The sequence below is a fragment of the Mauremys mutica genome, chromosome 11, assembly GCF_020497125.1.
Source record: "Mauremys mutica isolate MM-2020 ecotype Southern chromosome 11, ASM2049712v1, whole genome shotgun sequence".
NCBI classification, from domain to species: Eukaryota; Metazoa; Chordata; order Testudines; family Geoemydidae; genus Mauremys; species Mauremys mutica.
In genome coordinates this window covers 78,258-97,047 of record NC_059082.1, presented here as the reverse complement: position 1 = coordinate 97,047, position 18,790 = coordinate 78,258, and the positions used below count along the sequence as shown (strand labels likewise).

General features: G+C 47.8%; 1 protein-coding gene and 1 long non-coding RNA gene across 4 annotated transcripts in view; one reads left to right on the top strand and one right to left on the bottom strand.

Annotated features, from left to right (window-relative positions):
* Positions 1-11,989, top strand: part of IQGAP1 (IQ motif containing GTPase activating protein 1) — a 190,134-nt gene extending 178,145 nt beyond the window's left edge. For both annotated transcript variants that reach the window (XM_044981139.1, XM_044981138.1), the window contains exon 38: positions 9,230-11,989. In XM_044981139.1, the coding sequence (XP_044837074.1) occupies positions 9,230-9,343 (114 nt within the window). In that variant the 3' untranslated portion in view covers positions 9,344-11,989. The remainder of the gene's footprint in view (positions 1-9,229) is intronic.
* LOC123344695 lies at positions 1,948-17,830 on the bottom strand. Of its 2 annotated transcripts, XR_006572622.1 has the most exons (5): positions 17,367-17,830; positions 6,015-6,110; positions 4,814-4,966; positions 4,188-4,263; positions 1,948-3,364 (listed from the first exon to the last, which is right to left on the bottom strand). It is a non-coding gene; the product is annotated as an uncharacterized LOC123344695 (long non-coding RNA). The 2 variants fall into 2 exon arrangements; XR_006572621.1 differs by lacking the exon at positions 4,188-4,263.
* Between the last annotated feature and the right edge of the window lie 960 nt (positions 17,831-18,790).

The following is an 18,790-nucleotide window of genomic DNA, read 5'->3' as shown; positions in this document are numbered from 1 at the left end:
TCGTGTAGACTTCTCGTAGTTGCTTTTTGTTAACCTAAGATTTCATAAATAAATATTTGTATTCATTATGCTTCAGAGAGAATTAACAAAACAGGTAATCATCAAGTGATCCATCCCTTGTTGCCCATTCCCAGCTTTTGGCAAAACTGAGGCTAGGGACACCATTTATAGACCTTGTGAGGGGTTGGACCCCCCTTTCAGGTTGCCACCAGATGTGCAAGGATCCCACTGAGCCTACCCATCCTATCAGCCTGGGTTTCCCTTACTCTGTGTTGCTATAACAGGCTCTCAAGCCCCTTTCCAGGACACACACAGGCAGGGACACACCCAACTGTAGAATCACACAGAGTCTGCAATTAGCCGTCTGTGGGAGGTCTCAGCTAGGGGAATGTCCAGCTCTCCCGTGCACACAACCCTCTGGAATATAAACTCAAAATTATATTGTCTTGCGCTGTACAGAGATCTATATAGCGTAAGCTCATAAAAATCACCCCCCTCCCTCAGTGTGGAGGGAGATATGTACAGCTCCTTGTCCCACCAGTTATGAATTTCACAAACTGGGTTTTGGAATCAACAAAGAATAAGTTTATTAACTACAAAAGGTAAATTTTAAGTGTTTATAAAGGATAGCAAACAAACAAAGCAGATTACTGAGCAAATAAAACACGCAGCCTAAGCTTAATTCACTAAAGAAACAAGTTACAAATAGTAATTTCTCATCCTAAATGTTGTTTAGACAGATTGCAGAGTTTCTGCAGCTTAGAGTTCCAGTTATTTCTCTTCACAGACTAGACCCCTGTCTCAGCCTGGACTCAGCCCTTGCCTTTCCCCAGCTTAGCGCCTTTGTTTCTTCAGGTGCTTTCAGCAGTCTTCCTTCTTGGGCGGGGAGGCAATGGAGAAGAGCTCAGATTAACTCACTTCCCAGTCTTAAATAGGATTTACATAAGGCGGGAATCCTTTGTTTCCAGTGGAAAAGTACCAGCAGTGTCCAAGGTGGTACTCTGTACCAGGTGAAATTATCACATGACCTTGCAGTGTTAAAGCCACCATGAGACCAAGTTCATTTGTAACGTCCACAGAAAGGACCTCCAGGAAGATGAGAGATCAGCATCTTCAAAGACCCATTCTATTGTCTTTCCTAATGGCCCATTCAGGCTGAATGCATACTGTCTGGTGGACGTTCCCCAAGTACACACACAGTTGTAATTGTTAGATAATCAATATTCCTAACTTCAGATACAGAACTGACACATGCATACAAATGGGATAACCACATTCAGCAAATCATAATCTTTCCAATGATACCTCACATGACCCATCTTGCATAAAACATATCTTATTTATGCCATATTCATATTACAACAATATTTTTATAAAGAATATGGGTGTGACATTACAGACCTATCCTCCATGAATTTATCTAGTTCTTTTTTTTAACGGTGTTATAATCTTGGCCCTCACAACATCCTCTAGCAAAGAGTTCCACAGGTTCATTGTGCACCGTGTGAAGAAATACTTCCTTTTGTTTGTTTTAAACCTGCTGCCTGTTAAAAACAGGGATTTGAAGCAATCAGATTTTTTAATTACTCCGCTCCGGCTCTACTCCAGCTCCAGGCAAAAACCTACTGGTCTGCACTCCAGCTCCAGGCTCTGCTCCAAAGCCCTGGTTAAAAATCACTTGGTGATCCCTATTTCTTGTGTTCTGAGAAGCAGTAAATAACGTCCTTATTTACTTTCTCCACACCTGTCATGATTTTATAGACCTCTATTATATCCCACCATAGTTGTCCCTTTTCCAAGCTGAAGAGTCCCAGTCTTATTAATCTCTCCTCATATGGAAGCTGTTCCATACCTATAATCATTTTTGTTGCCCTTTTCTGAACCTTTTCTAATTCCAATATATCTTTTTTGAGATGGGGTGACCACATCTGTACACAGTATTCAAGATGTGGGCATACCATGGATTTATATAGGCAATATGATATTTTCTGTCTTATTATCTATCCCTTTCCTAATGATTCCCAACATTCTGTTAGCAAGAATGTCCACACCAGCGCTAAGTCAGCAGGAGACGTTCTCCTGACGTTGTAGCTTCCACATCTCATTGAGGTGGAGTAATTATGCCGATGGGAGAGCACTCTTCCGTCAGCATAGCGCATCTTCACCAGATGCGCTGATGCAGCTGCACCTATGTAGCTTGGTAGTGTAGACTAGCCCTCAAATTACTGCTCATGGAATCGGCCCTTCAACCCCTGGAGTCCCAGTGGGAGCTCTTGCCGCAACCCTCTACTTCGAAGGGAGGTGAGCCCAGAGAGACGAGCCACTCACACAAGGCCTCTTAAAAGGTCTCTGAGTCCATGTAGCAAGCCCAGTTCAAGCCAAAAACAATCTCCGGCTCCATCAGTATCATCGGTACTAATGGCACTGAAGCAGTCTAAAACTGGTATGCAGGGCGCATACTGTACCAAATTGACAGAGCAAGTCAGACTACCCAAAGACCCGAAGGGCACACACAAAGAAGCACCAGTACCGCGGGGGCATGAAAAACATAGAAGATCCGCCCCAGGGAAGGCTCTGTCGGTATGGACATTGGCACCGGTACCAATTCCAGTGCATCTGGCACCAACAGGTCCTCATGTCATGGCCAGGTCCACATGTCTGACTCATTCAATGAAAGCCTCTCAGCACCGACAACCGCTGCCAGTACTGATGTTATCTGCACTGCCAGATTTCCGGTGAGTGACGGATCTTTCAGTATCCAACGCACCAGACTCGCCCCTTCTCAGTACCGGGGCCCTGGTACCAAGTTCACCCAGAGCCCTAGACTGGAATTTCTTTTTCCCACCTGTCTCCCAATTCTATTATTGTGGACACAGTTAACTCTAGGGGCCACCAGCACCAGTTCAGATCCACCCCTTATGACTGGGACTGGACCTGTTTGGATCTGTTCAGCAGGGAAGCATATTCATCAGCCACCCTCCAGTTCCGCGTAGCAAACTACCAAGTCTTGTTGGCAGAATATGACTACCAAAAATTACATGAAACTTGGTTCCTTTATTGAGCAACTGCCTGATTCTCACAAGGAACAATTCAAGGCCATAGTCAACAAGGGCTAACTGGTGGCAAAAAAGTCTCTCCAAGCTGCATCTAGTGCAGATGATATGGCGGCATGCTTGATTTCCACAGCCATTGTGATGAGACGGGCTTCATGGCTTCACTTAGCTGGCTTCCTTAAAGAGGTCAAAACTATGCTGGAAGACCTTCCTTTTGAAGGGACAAAGTTATTTGCTGAGAAGACTGATGCATCTGTTCACACATTGAAGGATTCTAGGACAACCCTTTGCTCCCTTGGGATCTATACTGCCTGCAAAAGAAAGTACAGCCTTCAGCCACCATTTAAGCCCTGCTCATCACAATACAAATATCAGTTCTCGTCACAGTGATCTTACGAGACGCAGAGGAAGAAGCCTAGGTTCCCCAGGTGAAAGTACTGGGGATATCAATCAACTTTCTTTCAGCCCTCCACATTGAAACGGCAATTTTCACGGGTTGTTCAAGGTACCTGTAGAACATTCTCACCACCTCATGCTGTAAAACTCCACCCATCCCTTCGGCGACTATCTTATCCCTTTCAACAGCATCTGGAAACAGATTGCAGCACCCACTTGTCGGAGGCTGATAATTTGGGATGGTTATGCCATCCATTTCTCCTTCCTCCCAAACACCCTTCCCCATCCCTCTTCAGGGACCTTTCTCACAAGAGTCTGCCATGTCAGGAGGTAAACCATTTCCTCAGTATAGGAGCCGTAGAGCCCGTGCCCGTACATCTATGAGGCAAAGGCTTCTATTCTTGCTACTTTGTAATTCCAAAGAAGAAAGGAGGTTGGAGACCCATGCTGGACTTGAGAGTGCTCAGCAGATATATCAAGGTGCAGAAGTTCAAGATGGTCACCCTATCAGTGATTTTTCGAGCACTAAAGAAAGGAAATTGGTTCTCGGCCCTCAACCTCCAAGATGCATATTTCCACATTTCCATCATACCGAGTCATTGACATTACCTGAGATTCACGCTAGGCCAAGACCACTGCCAGTGCAGAGTACTCCCCTTTGGCCCCCAGGGTATTTTTCAGGTTCTCTCAGTAGTGGCAGCCCACTTACACTTTCAGAGCATCATAATTTATCCTTACCCAGACAACTGCCTTCTCGGCATGTAAAGCCCAGTGAGTCACCCAGACTACACTAAATCTGTTCCAGAATCTGGGCCTACAAATCAATGCACAAAAATCGATATTAACACCAGTGCAAAGACTAGAATTCAGAGGCACTCCTCCCATGTCACAGATTCCTCAGTCTCTACACACTGGTAGAGACAATACAATCCAGCCCCCAGATTTCGGCCAGACACCACCTCCAGCTTCTAGGGCATCTGGCTGCGGGCACATCAGTCCTAGCTCATGCCACACTACGCATGAGATGCCTCCAAGCCTAGTTCAGTTCATTTTACAGGCCAAACAGAGACAGCATACACAAATTATTATTGATGCCCACCAAGATTAAGGAATCCTTAGGTTGGTGGGCATCAATCCTTAGGTTTGCTACTTATCAGAACAATAAATGCCATTAATACTGCTCCATATGGGGGATCAGACAGTGCTCCATGAGGGACAGTCTCCTCCACCCATTGGACAAGGGTCTTCTTTACGCCTCTCCCCCATTCCCTCTAATTCTGAAAGTCTTGTTGAAAGTGAAAAGAGAGAAAGCAAGCATCATACTGATTTCTCCCACCTGGCCCAGGCAGATGTTATACCCTTACCTGTCACAGCTGGCACTATGTCCACTGATGACTCTTCCAATCACTCCATACCTGCTATCACAGAACAAGGGTCACACCCTCCATCCCAACCTGCGGATTCTGCAACTCAGAGCCTGGCTTCTTCGTGGTTCCAGGACATAGGGACATTTTTCTCTGAGGAGGTACAGGAGGTGCTATTACACAGTAAGAAAAGAACTACTCATCACACCTACTTGCAAAAATGGAAAAGATTTCAAATCTGGTGTCAGCCCAAAGGCATCATTCCAAATGCAGCCACCCTACCGGTAGTCTTGGACTACCTGTTGACTCTCAAGAAATTGGGTGTCTGTCAGCTCACTAAAGGTTCGCCTAACAGCAATTGCAATCTTCTACCAACAGATAGAAGGATACTCTACATGAAGAGATTTCTCAATGGCATAGCAAATGTCTTTCCCCAACCTAGACTTCCCACGCCTCAGTGAGATCTCAACCTGGTGTTAAAAGGACTAACTAGACTGCTGTTTGAACCCAGGGCCACTTGTTTGTTAACTCACCTTTCAATGAAGATGGCATTCCTGATCGCCTTTACCTCAGCAAGAAGGATAGGGGAGATAGTGGCTCTGATGGCGCATCCCCTCCCCCCCCCCCTTTACTGTATCCTTCCCTGACTAAGTCACACTTCGACCACATCCGAAGTTTATGCCCACGGTGACTTTCACTTTTCATATAAACCAGCTTATTCAACTTCCAACCTTTTATCCTAAACTTAATCAGGATAATAGGGAAGCCGTATGCTCAATGTGAGGAGAGTCTTGGCCTTCTATTTGGACAAAACAAGAGCTTTCAGCTCAAAGACTCTCCAAATGGGTCTCAAACTGTGTCAAGCTCTGTTACCAGATGCATAATGTAGCAAGTGTATCTTCAGTACTCATGCAGTCTACAAGATCCGTCTCCTCTTCTATTGCCTTCTCCAAAGGTATCCCTAAATCAGAAATCTGCAGAGCAGCTACATGGGCATCTGCACGTACCTTTGGAGAATATTATGCCATCCTCAGGGAGGGACTTGGCTGCAGAGCCAGATTTGGTGCCACGGAGCTATCCTCTATAATAGATTTGACCCCAAAGCCCCAGCCCTCCTAGTGGTGGGCACTGCTCGGGAGTTACCTACAGTGGAGCACTCATAGGGGCACTACTCGAAGAAGAAGAAAAAGAATTGACTTACCTTGTGCGGTAACGATGGTTCTTCAAGATGTGTCCCTCTATCGGTGCTCCACGACCCACTCTCCTCCCCTCTACTTCAGAGTTCTGGTAGTTGACTCTGCAGTAGAGAGAGAACTGGGGAGGGATTGCCCACACACATTGGCTAGCCTCGTGGCAGGTGGGGAGCAGCGCATGCATGGGTGGGATGGTCTGCTATCAAAATTCTCCGATCAGCAGCACAAGGACTGTGAGTCATTTCTTCTTGTTTTCACTTGAACTTAAGGCCAAAATTCAGGATTGATTAACTTACAAGATTCGGATTTGTGTTTAGTCAAGGAAAAGTCTTACATTTCTGTAATACCTGCCATGTGACAGCTATCTGGATTTATATAAGAGCACTGAAATTTGTGCATAATTTCTAGGAAATACTAATTTGCAAATAGATTGTTATAAAAATACTCCTTCAATAACTGACCATATGGATCCTCACTCTTTAGCCTAAACTCACAATCTTGTAGTGGTCTCAGTTGCCCTTCATTTACTTCTGACCATGAAAGTTGCAGTGAGCTTGGAGCTCATTCAGTGTCCTCAATACTTTTCTCATCAGTAACTGGTTTTTCATTTTTCTGCCCCTTTTATGTGTATTCTTGTGTGTGTAGTTAAAGTCAGCTTTTTTATTTTAATTGATGTTGATGCCAGTGCAGGCACCCTGTAGGTCCCACTCCTCATGAGCAGCTTTGTTTTTCCTGAACTTCAGTCCTAAGATGCAGTTTCTCTTAGGGCTTGGCTACACTTGAAAGTTGCAGCGCTGGGAGTTACAGCGCTGGTCATGCAGCTGTGCAGGAACAGCGCTGGTGTGTGGCTACACTCACAGCTACCAGCGCTGGTGTGTGGCCACATTTGCAGCATTTGCAGCGCTGTTGGGAGTGCTGCATTATGGGCAGCTATCCCAGCATTCAAGTGGCAACAACGTGCTTTTCAAAAGAGGGGGGTGGAGGGTGGTGTACTGTGACAGGGAGCGGGGAAGAGAGAGAGAGTGGATTTTTGGAGCCAACACTGTGTGTTAGCTTCCTGGATTGAAAAATCACAAAATGTTCGCGAACCCTTAGTCTTAATTGCAAACAGCCTGCATCCAACGCTGTTTCTCTGTCAAGCAAACATTCACTCCCTGCCTCTCATTTGATCGTTCACAGCCAGGTACAGATAGCTCCTGTTTGCTGTGATCAGTGTTTGTTTTTTTAGATAAGCAGTTCGGAGTTCACAACAAAACAAAGAGAGGCTGCATAACAAAACAAAGAGAGTAATTTAGTTAAAAGCATTCTGGGATATCTCCTTATTCCCTGGAGGCCAATAAAAGCGCTGGTGTGTGTCCACACTTGATGAGCAGCGCTGGATCACCAGCGCTGCAATCGCTACACCCCAACCTGACCAGGTGTACAGCCAGCGCTGCAGCCAGGGAGTTGCAGCACTGGATGTGCCTTGCAGGTGTGGACGGTTACTAATTGCAGCGCTGGAAAGCCTCTACCAGCGCTGCAACTTGCAAGTGTAGCCAAGCCCTTGTGTCTTTTGGCCCAATAGACAGCATAACTGGGGCAACTGAGAACTCCGGCTTTATGAACTATGCTTCACACAATGCTGTGATACCCATTGCAGCCTCCCATTTTTGGGTGCCTCTGGGAGAAGGTCAGAATTAGTGTGAGTTCACTCTTAGAAGAACAGCTATTTCAAACCCCTACTAGTAAGAGAGGCTTCTTCTCGCCCTGAGTCTAATACCATTAGCATTGAGAGACACTGTGGCTCTGATTAACCACTTGACAGGGTGGTTTTATGATCAACATGATGAGCAGCATGGAGATCATTCATCTCATCTGATCAACTGAGTTGGATACCAATCATCCAGCATTATCAATGTTGAGGGGTGTCTTGATTTCAAAGACCTAATCACCGTAAGTGACCTTAGGTCCAGCAAAAGTGGCATTGAAGTTTCCAATGTCACCTGAGCAAATAAGGAGCATTCAGTTATATGTCATAAGTGCCTCTGAACTGAGCCTTTGAATGGTCTTGGGACTCTGTCTCTTGGATTCCCTTGCCTCTGGGCTGGAGAAAGATGGAGAAACGGCGTTGTAGTCTCCTTGCTCCCACTCAACCTCTGTGAAGGTGAGGAAGTATAGTACTGTGACACAGGGTGGCTGGCTGGCTCCTGTAACTGAAGTAGGTCCAGCTCCCGTGCCATAATAGATGCTCCCAGTTAAAGGGTTGGGGTCCAAGTTATAAAAGGTGAGCTGAGGAACAGTTTTGTTTACTTTGCTTAAAGTTTGGGCAATAAACCTACCTAAAGGAGACTGTGAGTGCAGCAGCTTGTCTTTAGCAAGCTGGAGAGAAGCCCTGCCTCATCACTAGGGCCCTACCAAATTCATGGCCATGAAAAACGCATCATGGACCGTGAAACCTGGTCTTCGTACTATACAGATTTCATGGGTGAGACCAGCATTTCTCAAAATGGACCATGAATTTGGTAGGGCCCTACTTATCACACACTATTAGACTCCCAGAAAATCTTCAATACTCAGAGAGACTGGCACAGGGGATGCCTTATTGTCTGTTCATTCTGTGTCTACCTCCTCAGAGCTATATGACATTGGGAAGGTGTCATTGTAGCAGTCTTGCCTCCATTGATAATGAAACTGGTTCAGTCTTCTTCATTTGACCCTAGCTGGGAGCTTTTCCTGTTATTCTGCTTTAAATTTCAGTGCCTAAGTCACCTCAATGGGCGCTGTGGCTGCTTAACTTCTTTGAAAATCAGGCCATATATTTTGTGGCTGTGAAATATGATTAAATGAGTGGTGGAAGGACTCTATCTAAGGGTTATGGAGATTGTATGGTAATCACATGAATGGAGAGCCTGGAAATGACTGTTTAGACTTTAGATTGTTGTGGTCTTTTTAGATATTTGAAACCGAGGTGAGAGCAAAAGAGAGTTTTCATTTGAATTTTCCTATTAATACAAAAAAAATCATAAAACTAATATAATCAGAACTGTCTATTAATACAATATTTTTCATACTTTCCAGGTCAAATCAATGGGTCTTTAAGGCATTAATCTCCCAGGCTTATATGTCTGACTCTCACAAGATATTAATTCTTCAGAAACCTGCTTTGCACTAGTGTCTTGTAAATTATCCCTTTCCCGGTCAGCCTCTATGGATTTTTCACTAATCAACATGTTCTCTTTAATAGGATCTTTTGCAGCTGCAGTATGAAGGTGTTGCTGTCATGAAGTTGTTTGACAGAGCAAAAGTCAATGTCAACCTCCTGATCTTCCTTCTGAACAAGAAGTTCTATGGGAAATAATTGGCATCTCCCAGAGGAGCTATGAAAAGGGGGATGAATGGAAAAACTATCTGTTTCTTAATATCCTCTTTCACCTATCAGAACCAAGGACACCTATATATTGATGTACTTCCCTGTGCCCAAACTACAAGTATATCACTTCATAAAGAAGTCCTTTATGGGGACTCTATCTGTCTTACTGCTATGATCTTTTTTTCTGACTTTTCAGATTCCTTGAGAAGCATTTAGTTTAGAATGTTTTCCATGTACTATTACAGTGGCATTGGGGATTAAACAGTTGTTAGAATATACTTTGGGCTTCTGGCTGTGTTCTTTGCCTAAATGTTTGGATGGTGGGGCTTGAATTCTTGTTACTTGTAGAAGAAGAAAGCTAACACAGCAGATCAACCAGGTCTGCCTCTGTATCTAGAAGCAGAACAGGATTTCAGCTCATATTTAGACTCCCTCCCTGAAATTCTAAGAAAACACAACAGGACATCAATTTAGAGAAATATTTGCTCTGTGCTGTAGCATGGAGTGTGCTGTAGCATGGAGAAACTGGAAAAAATTTAACTAGCTGATTCTGTCCATAGCAGTGTCCATTACCAAAGGCTCACTACCAGGATGACTGAACTCTGTTTATAGATTTGATTTGTAAAGACCTATACTTGAGTTACATTTTAGCATGTTATTCAATGTGCGTATGTAGCTCCGTCTTCAAGCAATGGGGAGAAGAAAAGATTTTGTCACAGAACTGAGTCAAATTAAAAGTGGTCAATGGCCAGGTTGGTCAGGTTGTTTCAGTGCCAGCTTGTGGTGGTGACGGTGGTGACTATTAGCTGCATGAGACTAGTGCAGCAGAGTCCTCGATGGCTTTCAATGACCTAAGTGTTGCTGAATTATTACTACACATACATTATTGTAGCCATGTAGAACATCTTTAGTGATCCAATTTTTTTTTCAATATTTGTTTCTCATTAAGACGCCTTACTAATATACACATTGTCCCAGTAGTAGAGGAAATGAGGAATATGTGTGCTAATACCTAAAGATGAAAAGTGGCCTTTTATTGGGGGTGGAGGAGAGAGATTTTTTGAATCAGTTGAGAAAAGTTTATTTTACAGTTTTGCTTCAGAAGCTTTTAGAACATTACAGGAAAAGTTTCTAAGTTAGCTTAGTGCTCCACATGTCTCTACCGGATGCCATTAAACACTATGATCTACCTGCATAGACTTGCCAAAGGGAATTTACTCTGCCTTAAATAGTCTCAGCTGTTAAATTATTTACATTTTACTAAATGTACGTGAGCAAATGACTCCCCGTTTCCTTTACTACTTAGATATTCACTCATTATTACGGTGGTGCCTGTTATATTGCTATACCTAACAGAAATGCAAAAGGACCGTTATGAACTCTGATCTTCATTAACTTACTTCTAGCCTGAAACAAACTTTTGTTGCCCAAGTTATCTGCTCCAGACAAAAATGTTTTTTATTTTTTTTAATAATTTTAAAATCTGTTTGACTGTTTTATGTTCCCAGAGTACAGGTTAAAATAAAGTCTCTCTATTCTTAGACACACACATGTACACCATATGTTTATTTCAAATAATTTTGTTTTATAATTTAATCACAGAGTCTGCCATTTTAGTGTTTTTTAAAGGAAACCAGTTACTAACTCTCTGCCTGCCTTGGGAGTCAGTTGTTTCTCATAGTCTTTTTAAGAGGCTAATCCTATATGGCCCTACCTTGTGACAGTCCCTGCCACGCAAACAGGTAACAAACTGATTTTATCTTGGTCCATGCAGTATTAGCATAATAAAAGAATAGATGACACAACTTTCCTTTTGGATGTAAAACTGATCACATCCAGGAAGTTCCAAATAGGGGAAATTCTGCCCTCAGAGAGGAGAACCTCAAAATAGGAATTCTACCCCCCATCCCAAAATAGCATCAGGACAGGGACAGGATAAAAGTCTTGACTTGTGTCTACCTGTCTCTTTTCAATGAGAGTCCCCACTGCTGTTTAACTAAAGGGTTTTAAATATAACTATCCTTTTTTAGTTGGGGATAATGACAATAGGACATTCTCAAATTATTCATCAGGGGAATAAAACAGCACCCTGACAGCTGTTCAACAAAAGGGATTCAATTTTCTCCATTTAAAAAGGGCTACTTTCCAGATGTCTGCATGGCTGCCTCCTCACCATAACCTAAGAAATTGCTACTGAGACATGTTAGGCTATTCTAATAAAATATCATAATACCTATGAGGAGAAGATATTTGGATTATTTATAAGAACAGCCAATACCTATTTGAAAACAGTTTTGGTGCAAATTGACAAGACAACTAGGTAGTAAAAGAGTGAAACAGTTTTCTGGGAACAGGTGTGCCAATTCTAGTTAAATAACGGTGTAACTTTGGTAGGAGTTTTTAAAAGAACAGAGACACTCTGGCAGAAAGATCCAGTTTCAGCACTGAAATTTTGTAATTTGTTACTTTATTTATTGGTGTCCTAGCTTTCCCTTTTCTCTTCCCTCTCCCCTCCCCCACAATCATTGTATTTATCTTGGACTTAAATTCCTTTCAAATAACTAGATGGCTTAGCCTATTGTTTGCACATAAAATGTCTTGTATTTCTCAGCTAAATAAAAGATAATTTGTTCACGTCTGAGTGTGTTTGAATCTATTTGGGGCCGGCTTTAATTTGTGTGTCAGTTTGTTAAGCGCAGCACTTTGCTCTTTAGTGAAAATTTCTAATCACAAGACCACAACAGCATATACATACACTGACATCTTCTGCATTTCTCAGAGGTCAGTCACTTATGGACAAGACTATCATCTCGCCCCATTATAATGTGTCTGAATCAAGTTGAGAGGCATGTGCAGGGTTGTTTCCTAGTTACACTGCATTTCGTGCACTCCAATTTAGAAAGTGCTATCAAATTTGGTTTCCATCATTTCCATAGGAAAGGCAGAACCACAGTCTTTAGGTTCCTAGGGAATCCATGGCTTCAGAGCTAGTTTGGAACCAGCAACTCTGGAACTTCTCAACCCAGCACTCTTCTCAGTCTGCCCTCCAGGCTCAGTCACAGAACCCCTGTGTGCCTGGCTGAACTCCAAATAACCAGGACATTTAAACGTCACTGATTGGATAATCCCCAGTGCAAATGCTAACCCTAGCCAATTCCCCAAGTGTTAACGTATCCTGGAAATGCTCTCTTAAGATTAGCCTACCTAAATGGGGATGCAGTGGTCACAGGCACCTTAAAAAGTGGGTATGCTGTGCCCTTTGAGATTACAGGACATATCTAATGCAAAGGGCTTTGTTTCAATCAACGTGTATTTTACTGTTATAGCACTGAATGACAGAATTTTGATTTGCAGTTATAGTAGGAAAAGAGCCTGAGACATAAGCCCTTGTATCAGAGGCCTGATATAAAGCAAAGACAAGCTGTGTGCAAGAGGCAGGCCGTGCTCACAGAATCTGGCAAGAACAGGGCTGATATTGTAGCAACATGCATTCCTAAAACGTGCTTGGCACAGAGTACTCATGTAAACACAGCCTGCCATCAAGGGTGGTACAAAAACATCCCCCAAGGGTAACAGGACCATACTGACTCATCCTAAACAATAAGGTCAGGATGACAGTACATAATAGAGATGTTTTGAGTGAACCAACATGTACAAGGTGATGGGTCATAACTAGCCATGTCGGAAGGCAGTACATAACTTGTTTGTATCGGGTATAAAGATGGATCTCAGAGGGAGTGTCTTTGCCTAGCCTAGGGAGGAACCAAAAGTCCTGCTGTTCACTGAGCTGGTCCATTGTTACGGGCAAACGTTTATTAGTGGTCCAGTGGCGTCCGCAGGATACTAGTACCGCGCTTCATTGAAAATAAACCTGGCCTGAGGTGTACATTGACAGATCTTGTGGTCATTGGGTGGGTCTGCTGTGCTGGCTGTTTGCGCAGAGCTGGGGGAGAACACATACACGGAGCTAAACATCTAACCACACTGGCGACCCACTACCACTGATCTCGTAAGTGAGCAAGCTGTCTGCTGTAGGAATTGCAATCTAATATGTTAGAAAAACCACAAGCTAGGGAACTCACTTAGCTCCTCCCTGCAAATTCCCACAGAGTTTGATGAAATTTGGACAAGATGTATTGCCAGCAAGGGGGAACCCATATAAAGTTAAAAAAGAAAGTGAGGCACACTGGATGAGGAAGAGAGGGAGAGACCAGAACTGCAAATTCAGCACAGTACCTCACCAATACGTTGATAAACCCTTGATGCCACTCCACAAAGTGGGTTGAAAATGAGATCAAACACACAACTCAAAAATTAGGAAAAAACTTGAAAGGGTCATGGCCCCATATTGAGTGTGGAAAAAAGGAAAATATTGTGCCTCAGTACAGTCACTACACACCTCACCCACCTTGAGCTAGCGGTATAACAGCCAGGTTTGAGGCCTTATTTAAAAAAAAAAACATGAATTAACTGCCCTTGTAGGCGTGGTTAAGAGTTACAGTTTCGGAGTAGAGGGTGGGTTAGGGTTAGGGGTTTAGGCTAGGGGTAGAGTTAGCGGTGAGGGTAGGGGTTAGGGTTGGGATACGGGTAGGTTAGGGCTGAGGGTGCGGGTTGGAGTAGGGGTAGGGGTAGGTTAGCGGGTTAGGGTCAAGGGTTGGGGGTCAGGGTTAGGGATTGGGTTGGGTTTAGGGTGAGGGTTTAGATTTGGGGTCAGGGGTTAGGGGTAGCGTTTAGGATCAGGGGTCGAGGTTAGGGTTGGGGATGGGGGGTTTAGGGTTAAGGTGAGAGTAGGGGTTAGGGTTTGGGATTAAGGGTTACGGGTTAGGGCTTAGGCTCAGGGGTGGGGTTAGGGGTGAGGGGTAGGGTTAGAGTTAGGGGTTGAGGTTGGGGTTAGGGTTAAGGTTAGGGTTTAGGGTCGGGTTAGGGTTTAGGGTTGGGGTTTATGGTTTAGGTTTTAGGGTTAGGGTTGGGTGTTGGATTTAGGGTTAGGGGTTAAGGTTTAGGATTAGGGTTTAGGGGTCAGGGTCTAGGGTTAGGGGGTAGGGTTAGGTTTTAGGGTTTAGGGGTAGGGGGTTAGGGTTGGGGCTGGGCTTTGACCTTTGACCCTGACCCTCATCCTTGCCCTCACCCTGACCTTTGACCTATGACCCTAACCCTGACACCTAGACCCTAGCCCTCTCCCTGACCCTCACCTGACCATTGACCTTTGACCCTGACCATAACCCCTGACCCTAACTCTAGCCGTAAACCCTAAACTCTAGACCCTCACCCGCTCCGACTCTTGACCTTTGACCCTAGACCCTGATCCTCACCCTTGCCCTTTGACCCTTGACCCTCATCCTCACCCTCGACCTTTGTCCCTGACCCTAACCCCTAAACTCTCACCCTCCCCTAACCCTGACCTTTGACCCTAACCCTAACCCAAAGCTTAAACCCTAACCCCGACAGCCCCCAGAGAGGGCTCTGTGCCCCACCGGAAGCCCCTCAGTCCCCCGGGACCCTGACAGCCTCCAGAGAGGGCTCTGTGCCCCCCTGGAAGCCCCTCAGCTCCCCCGGACCTCGACAGCCCCCAGAGAGGGGGCACAGATATCTATGTCCAGGCTGTAGGGGTTCCTGGGGGCCTTAGGGGTTCGTGGGGGGCACAGATACCTATGTCCAGACTCTAGGGGTCCCGGGGGGGCTTATAGGGTTCGTGTGGGGCACAGATACCTACATCCAGGCTGTAGGCGTCCCTGGGGGGCTTAGGGGGTTTGTGGGAGGCCAAGATACCTATGTGCAGCCTGTAGGCGTCCCGGGGGGAATTAGGGGATCAGGGGGCCACAGATACCTACATCCAGGCTGTAGGGGTCCCTGGGGGGCTTAGGGGGTTGTCAGTATCACACAACCCTATGTAATGGCTGAGGGGTCCCAGGGGCTCTTAGGGGGCTCGTGGGGGGGCACATATACTTACATCCAGGCTGTAGGGGTCCCTGGGGTCCATAGGGGGTTCATGGGGGGCACAGATACCTACATCCAGGCTGTAGGGTTCCCTCTGGGGCTTAGGCAGTTTGTGGGGGGCACAGATACCTACGTCTAAGGTTTAGGGGTCCCTGGAGGTCTTAGGGGGTTTGTGGGGGGCACAGATACCTACATCAATGCTCTAGGGTTCCCTTGGGGTCTTAGCGGTTTCGTGGGGGGCACAGATACCTAAGTCCAGGCTGTATGGGTCCCTGCGGGCCTATGGGTTTGTGGGGCCCCAGATACCTATATCCAGGCAGTAGGGTCCTGGGGGGGTGGGGGTTTGTTGGGGGCTCAGATACCTCCAGGCTGTTGGATCCCTCGAAGTGTTAGGGGGGTCCTGGGGTCACGGATACCTACGTCCAGGCTGTCGGGGTCCTGGGTGGGATTAGGGGATTTCTGGGGGGCACAGATACCCATTTCCAGGCTGTAGGGGTTCCTGGCGGGCTTAGGGAGATCGTTGGGATCACAGATACCTACGTCCAGGCTGTAGAGGTTCCTGGGGGGCTTATGGGTTCGTGGGGGGCAGAAATACCTATTTCCAGGCTGTGGGGGGTCCCTGGGGGGCTTAGATGGTTTGTGGGGTCCCAGATACCTACATCCAGGCTGGTGGAGTCCCTGGGGGGCTTAGAGGGCACAGGTACCTACATCCAGGGTGTAGGTGTCCCTGTGGGGCTTAGCGGGTTCGGGGGTGGCACAGATACTTATCCCCTGGCTGTAGAGGTCCCTGGGGGCATTAGGGGGTTGTCAGTAGCACAGAACCCTATATACTGGCTGAGGGGTCCCGGAGGTGCTTAGGGTGTTCGTTGGGGGCAGAGATACCTACGTCCAGAGTGTAGGGGTCCCAGGGGCGCTTAGGGGGTTCGTGGGGGTCACAGATACCTATGTCCAGGCTGTAGGGGTCCCGGGGGGATTATGGGGTTCGGGGGGCACAGATATCTATCTAGAGGCTGTAGGGGTCCCAGGGGCGCTTACGGGGTTTGTGGGGGGCACAGATACCTATGTCCAGGCTGTAGGGGTCCCGGGGGGGCTTAAGGGGTTTGGCACAGATACCTAGGTCCAGGCTGTAGGAGTCCTGGGGGGGTTAGGGAGTTCGTGGGGGGCACAGATACCTATGTCCAGGCTGTAGGGGTCTCATGGGGGCTTAGGGAGTTCGGGAGGGGGCAAAGATACATTCGTCCCGGGTGGAGGTGTCCTAGGGGTGCTTAGGGGGTTTGTGGGGGGCACGTATACCTACGTCCAGGCTGGAGGGGGCCCGCAGGGGCTTAGGGGGTTTCTGTAGGTCACAGATAGCTACGTGCAGACTGGAGGGGTCCTGGTAGGTTTAGGGGGTTTATTTGAGGCATAGAAACCTATGTCAAGGCTGTAGGGGTCCCGGGTGGGTTTAGGGGATTCGTGGGGGGCTCAGATACCTATGTGCAGGCTGGAGAGGTCCCGGTGGGCTTAGGAGGTTTTGGGGGGGCACAGATACCTAGGTCCATGCTGTAAAGGTCCTGGGGGGCTTAGGGGGTTTGTGGGGGGCACAGATACCTACATCCATTCTGTATGGGTCCCAGGGGGGCTTAGAGGGTCATGGGGGGCACAGATACCCACGTCCAGGCTGTAGGGGTCCCGGGGGGCTTAGGGGATCTTGGGGGTCACAGATACCTATGTTCGCATTGGATGGGTCCCGGGGGGCGGGGCTTAGACGGTTCGGGGGGGGGGCACAGGTACCTATGTCCCAGATGCAGGGGCCCTGGGGGAGCTTATGGGGTTGGTGGGGGGCCCAGATACCTACGTCCAGGCTGGAGGGATCCCTGGGGGGGCTTAAGGGGGTAGTGGGGGCACAGATACCTATGTCCAGCCTGTAGGGGTCCCTGGGGGACTTAGGGGGATTGTGGGGGGCCAAGATACCTATGTCCAGGCAGTAGGGGTCCCAGGGGGGCTTAGGGGGTCGGGGAGGCACAGATACCTATGTCCAGGATGTAGGGGTCCTGGGGGACTTAGGGGGTTTGTGGGGAGCTCAGATACCTACCTCCAGGCAGTTGGGTCCCTCGAAGTCTTAGGGGGTTCCTGTGGTCACAGATACCTACGTCCAGGCTGTCGGGGTCCCGTGTGGGATTAGGGGATTTCTAGGGGGCACAGATACCCATTTCCAGGCTGTAAGGGTCCCCGGGTATAGAGGGGTCCTGGAAGGGATTAGGGAGTTTCTGGGGAGGAGAGATACGTACTTCAAGGCTCTAGGGGTCGGCTTACGGGTTCCTGGGGGTAACATATACCTACGTCCAGGCTGTAGGGGTCCAGGGGGGCTTAGGGGTGTTGTGGGGGCAGAGATACCTACGTCAAGGCTGTAGGGGTCCTGGAGGGGGGATAAGAGGGTTTGTGGGGGGCACAGATACCTATGTCCAGGCTGGAGGGGTCCCTGGGGGTTTAGGGGGTTCGTGGGAGGCACAGATACCTATGTCCAGGCTGGAAGGGTCGTGGGCGGGATTAGGGGGTTCGTGGGGGGCACAGATACCTACGTACAGTCGTGAGCTGGAGCCGGTTCGCTGGAACTGGTTGCTAAATTTGAAGCCTGTTTAGAACCTGTTGTTAGGGTTACCATACAGCGAGCAGCTGGGGGTGCTGCTGGGAGACAGGACCCCTAGCTCTGTGCAGCTAGAGCCTCCTTTTCCCGAGCGCTACCTTCCCCCGGTTTGCCTGGCAGCCCCCCGAGCCTCATCACCCCCGGATTCCTGCCCTCCGAGTCTCCTCTTACCTTGGGCTCCGGCCGGCTGATTGAATCAGACTGCAGCTCTCAGCCTTCCGGAGCTGATTCAATCAGCCTGCGGGAGCCCAAGGTAAGACGAGACTGGGAGGAGAGACTCTGGGGGTGACGGGGCTCGGGGGGCTGCGGGGCAAACCGGGGGAAGGTAGCGCTGGGGCAAAGGACACTGGGCTCTGCAGCTGTCTCCCAGCAGCAGCCGCCGCCCCCCGCTGCAGGGGAATCACACTGCAGCTGGCAGCCTGCGGAGCCCCAGGTGAGCCGGGGAGGGGGGGAATCAGAGAGTGACGGGGCTGGGGCGGGGGAAGAATCGGGGGATGACGTGGCTCGTGGGGGGAGGAATTGGGGGATGACGAGGCTGGGAGGGGGGAGAGGGAGGGGATCCCGCAGGGGGGGGGGGGCAGCGAGTTCCCTGTCTGTATGTTCTCAGTAATAGCAGCTGTTCCCCTAGCAAAACCCTCCCCGCTACGTTCCCTTTCCAGTGTTGCCTCATTGGCTCCAGTCTCTAGTTCTGTTTTTAAAGCCGATAGGATCGATCCGGGTCCATCTCTCTCTCCGCCATCGGTGGGTTTTACACAGTTCTGCACCCGGCCCCAGTCTTCAGCTGTTCAATCCTTCACTGGGGGGTTTAATAGTGGGGGTCCCAGCCAGAGCCCCCAGCCCCTGCTGGGGGGAGGGGCGCAGGGCGGGATGAC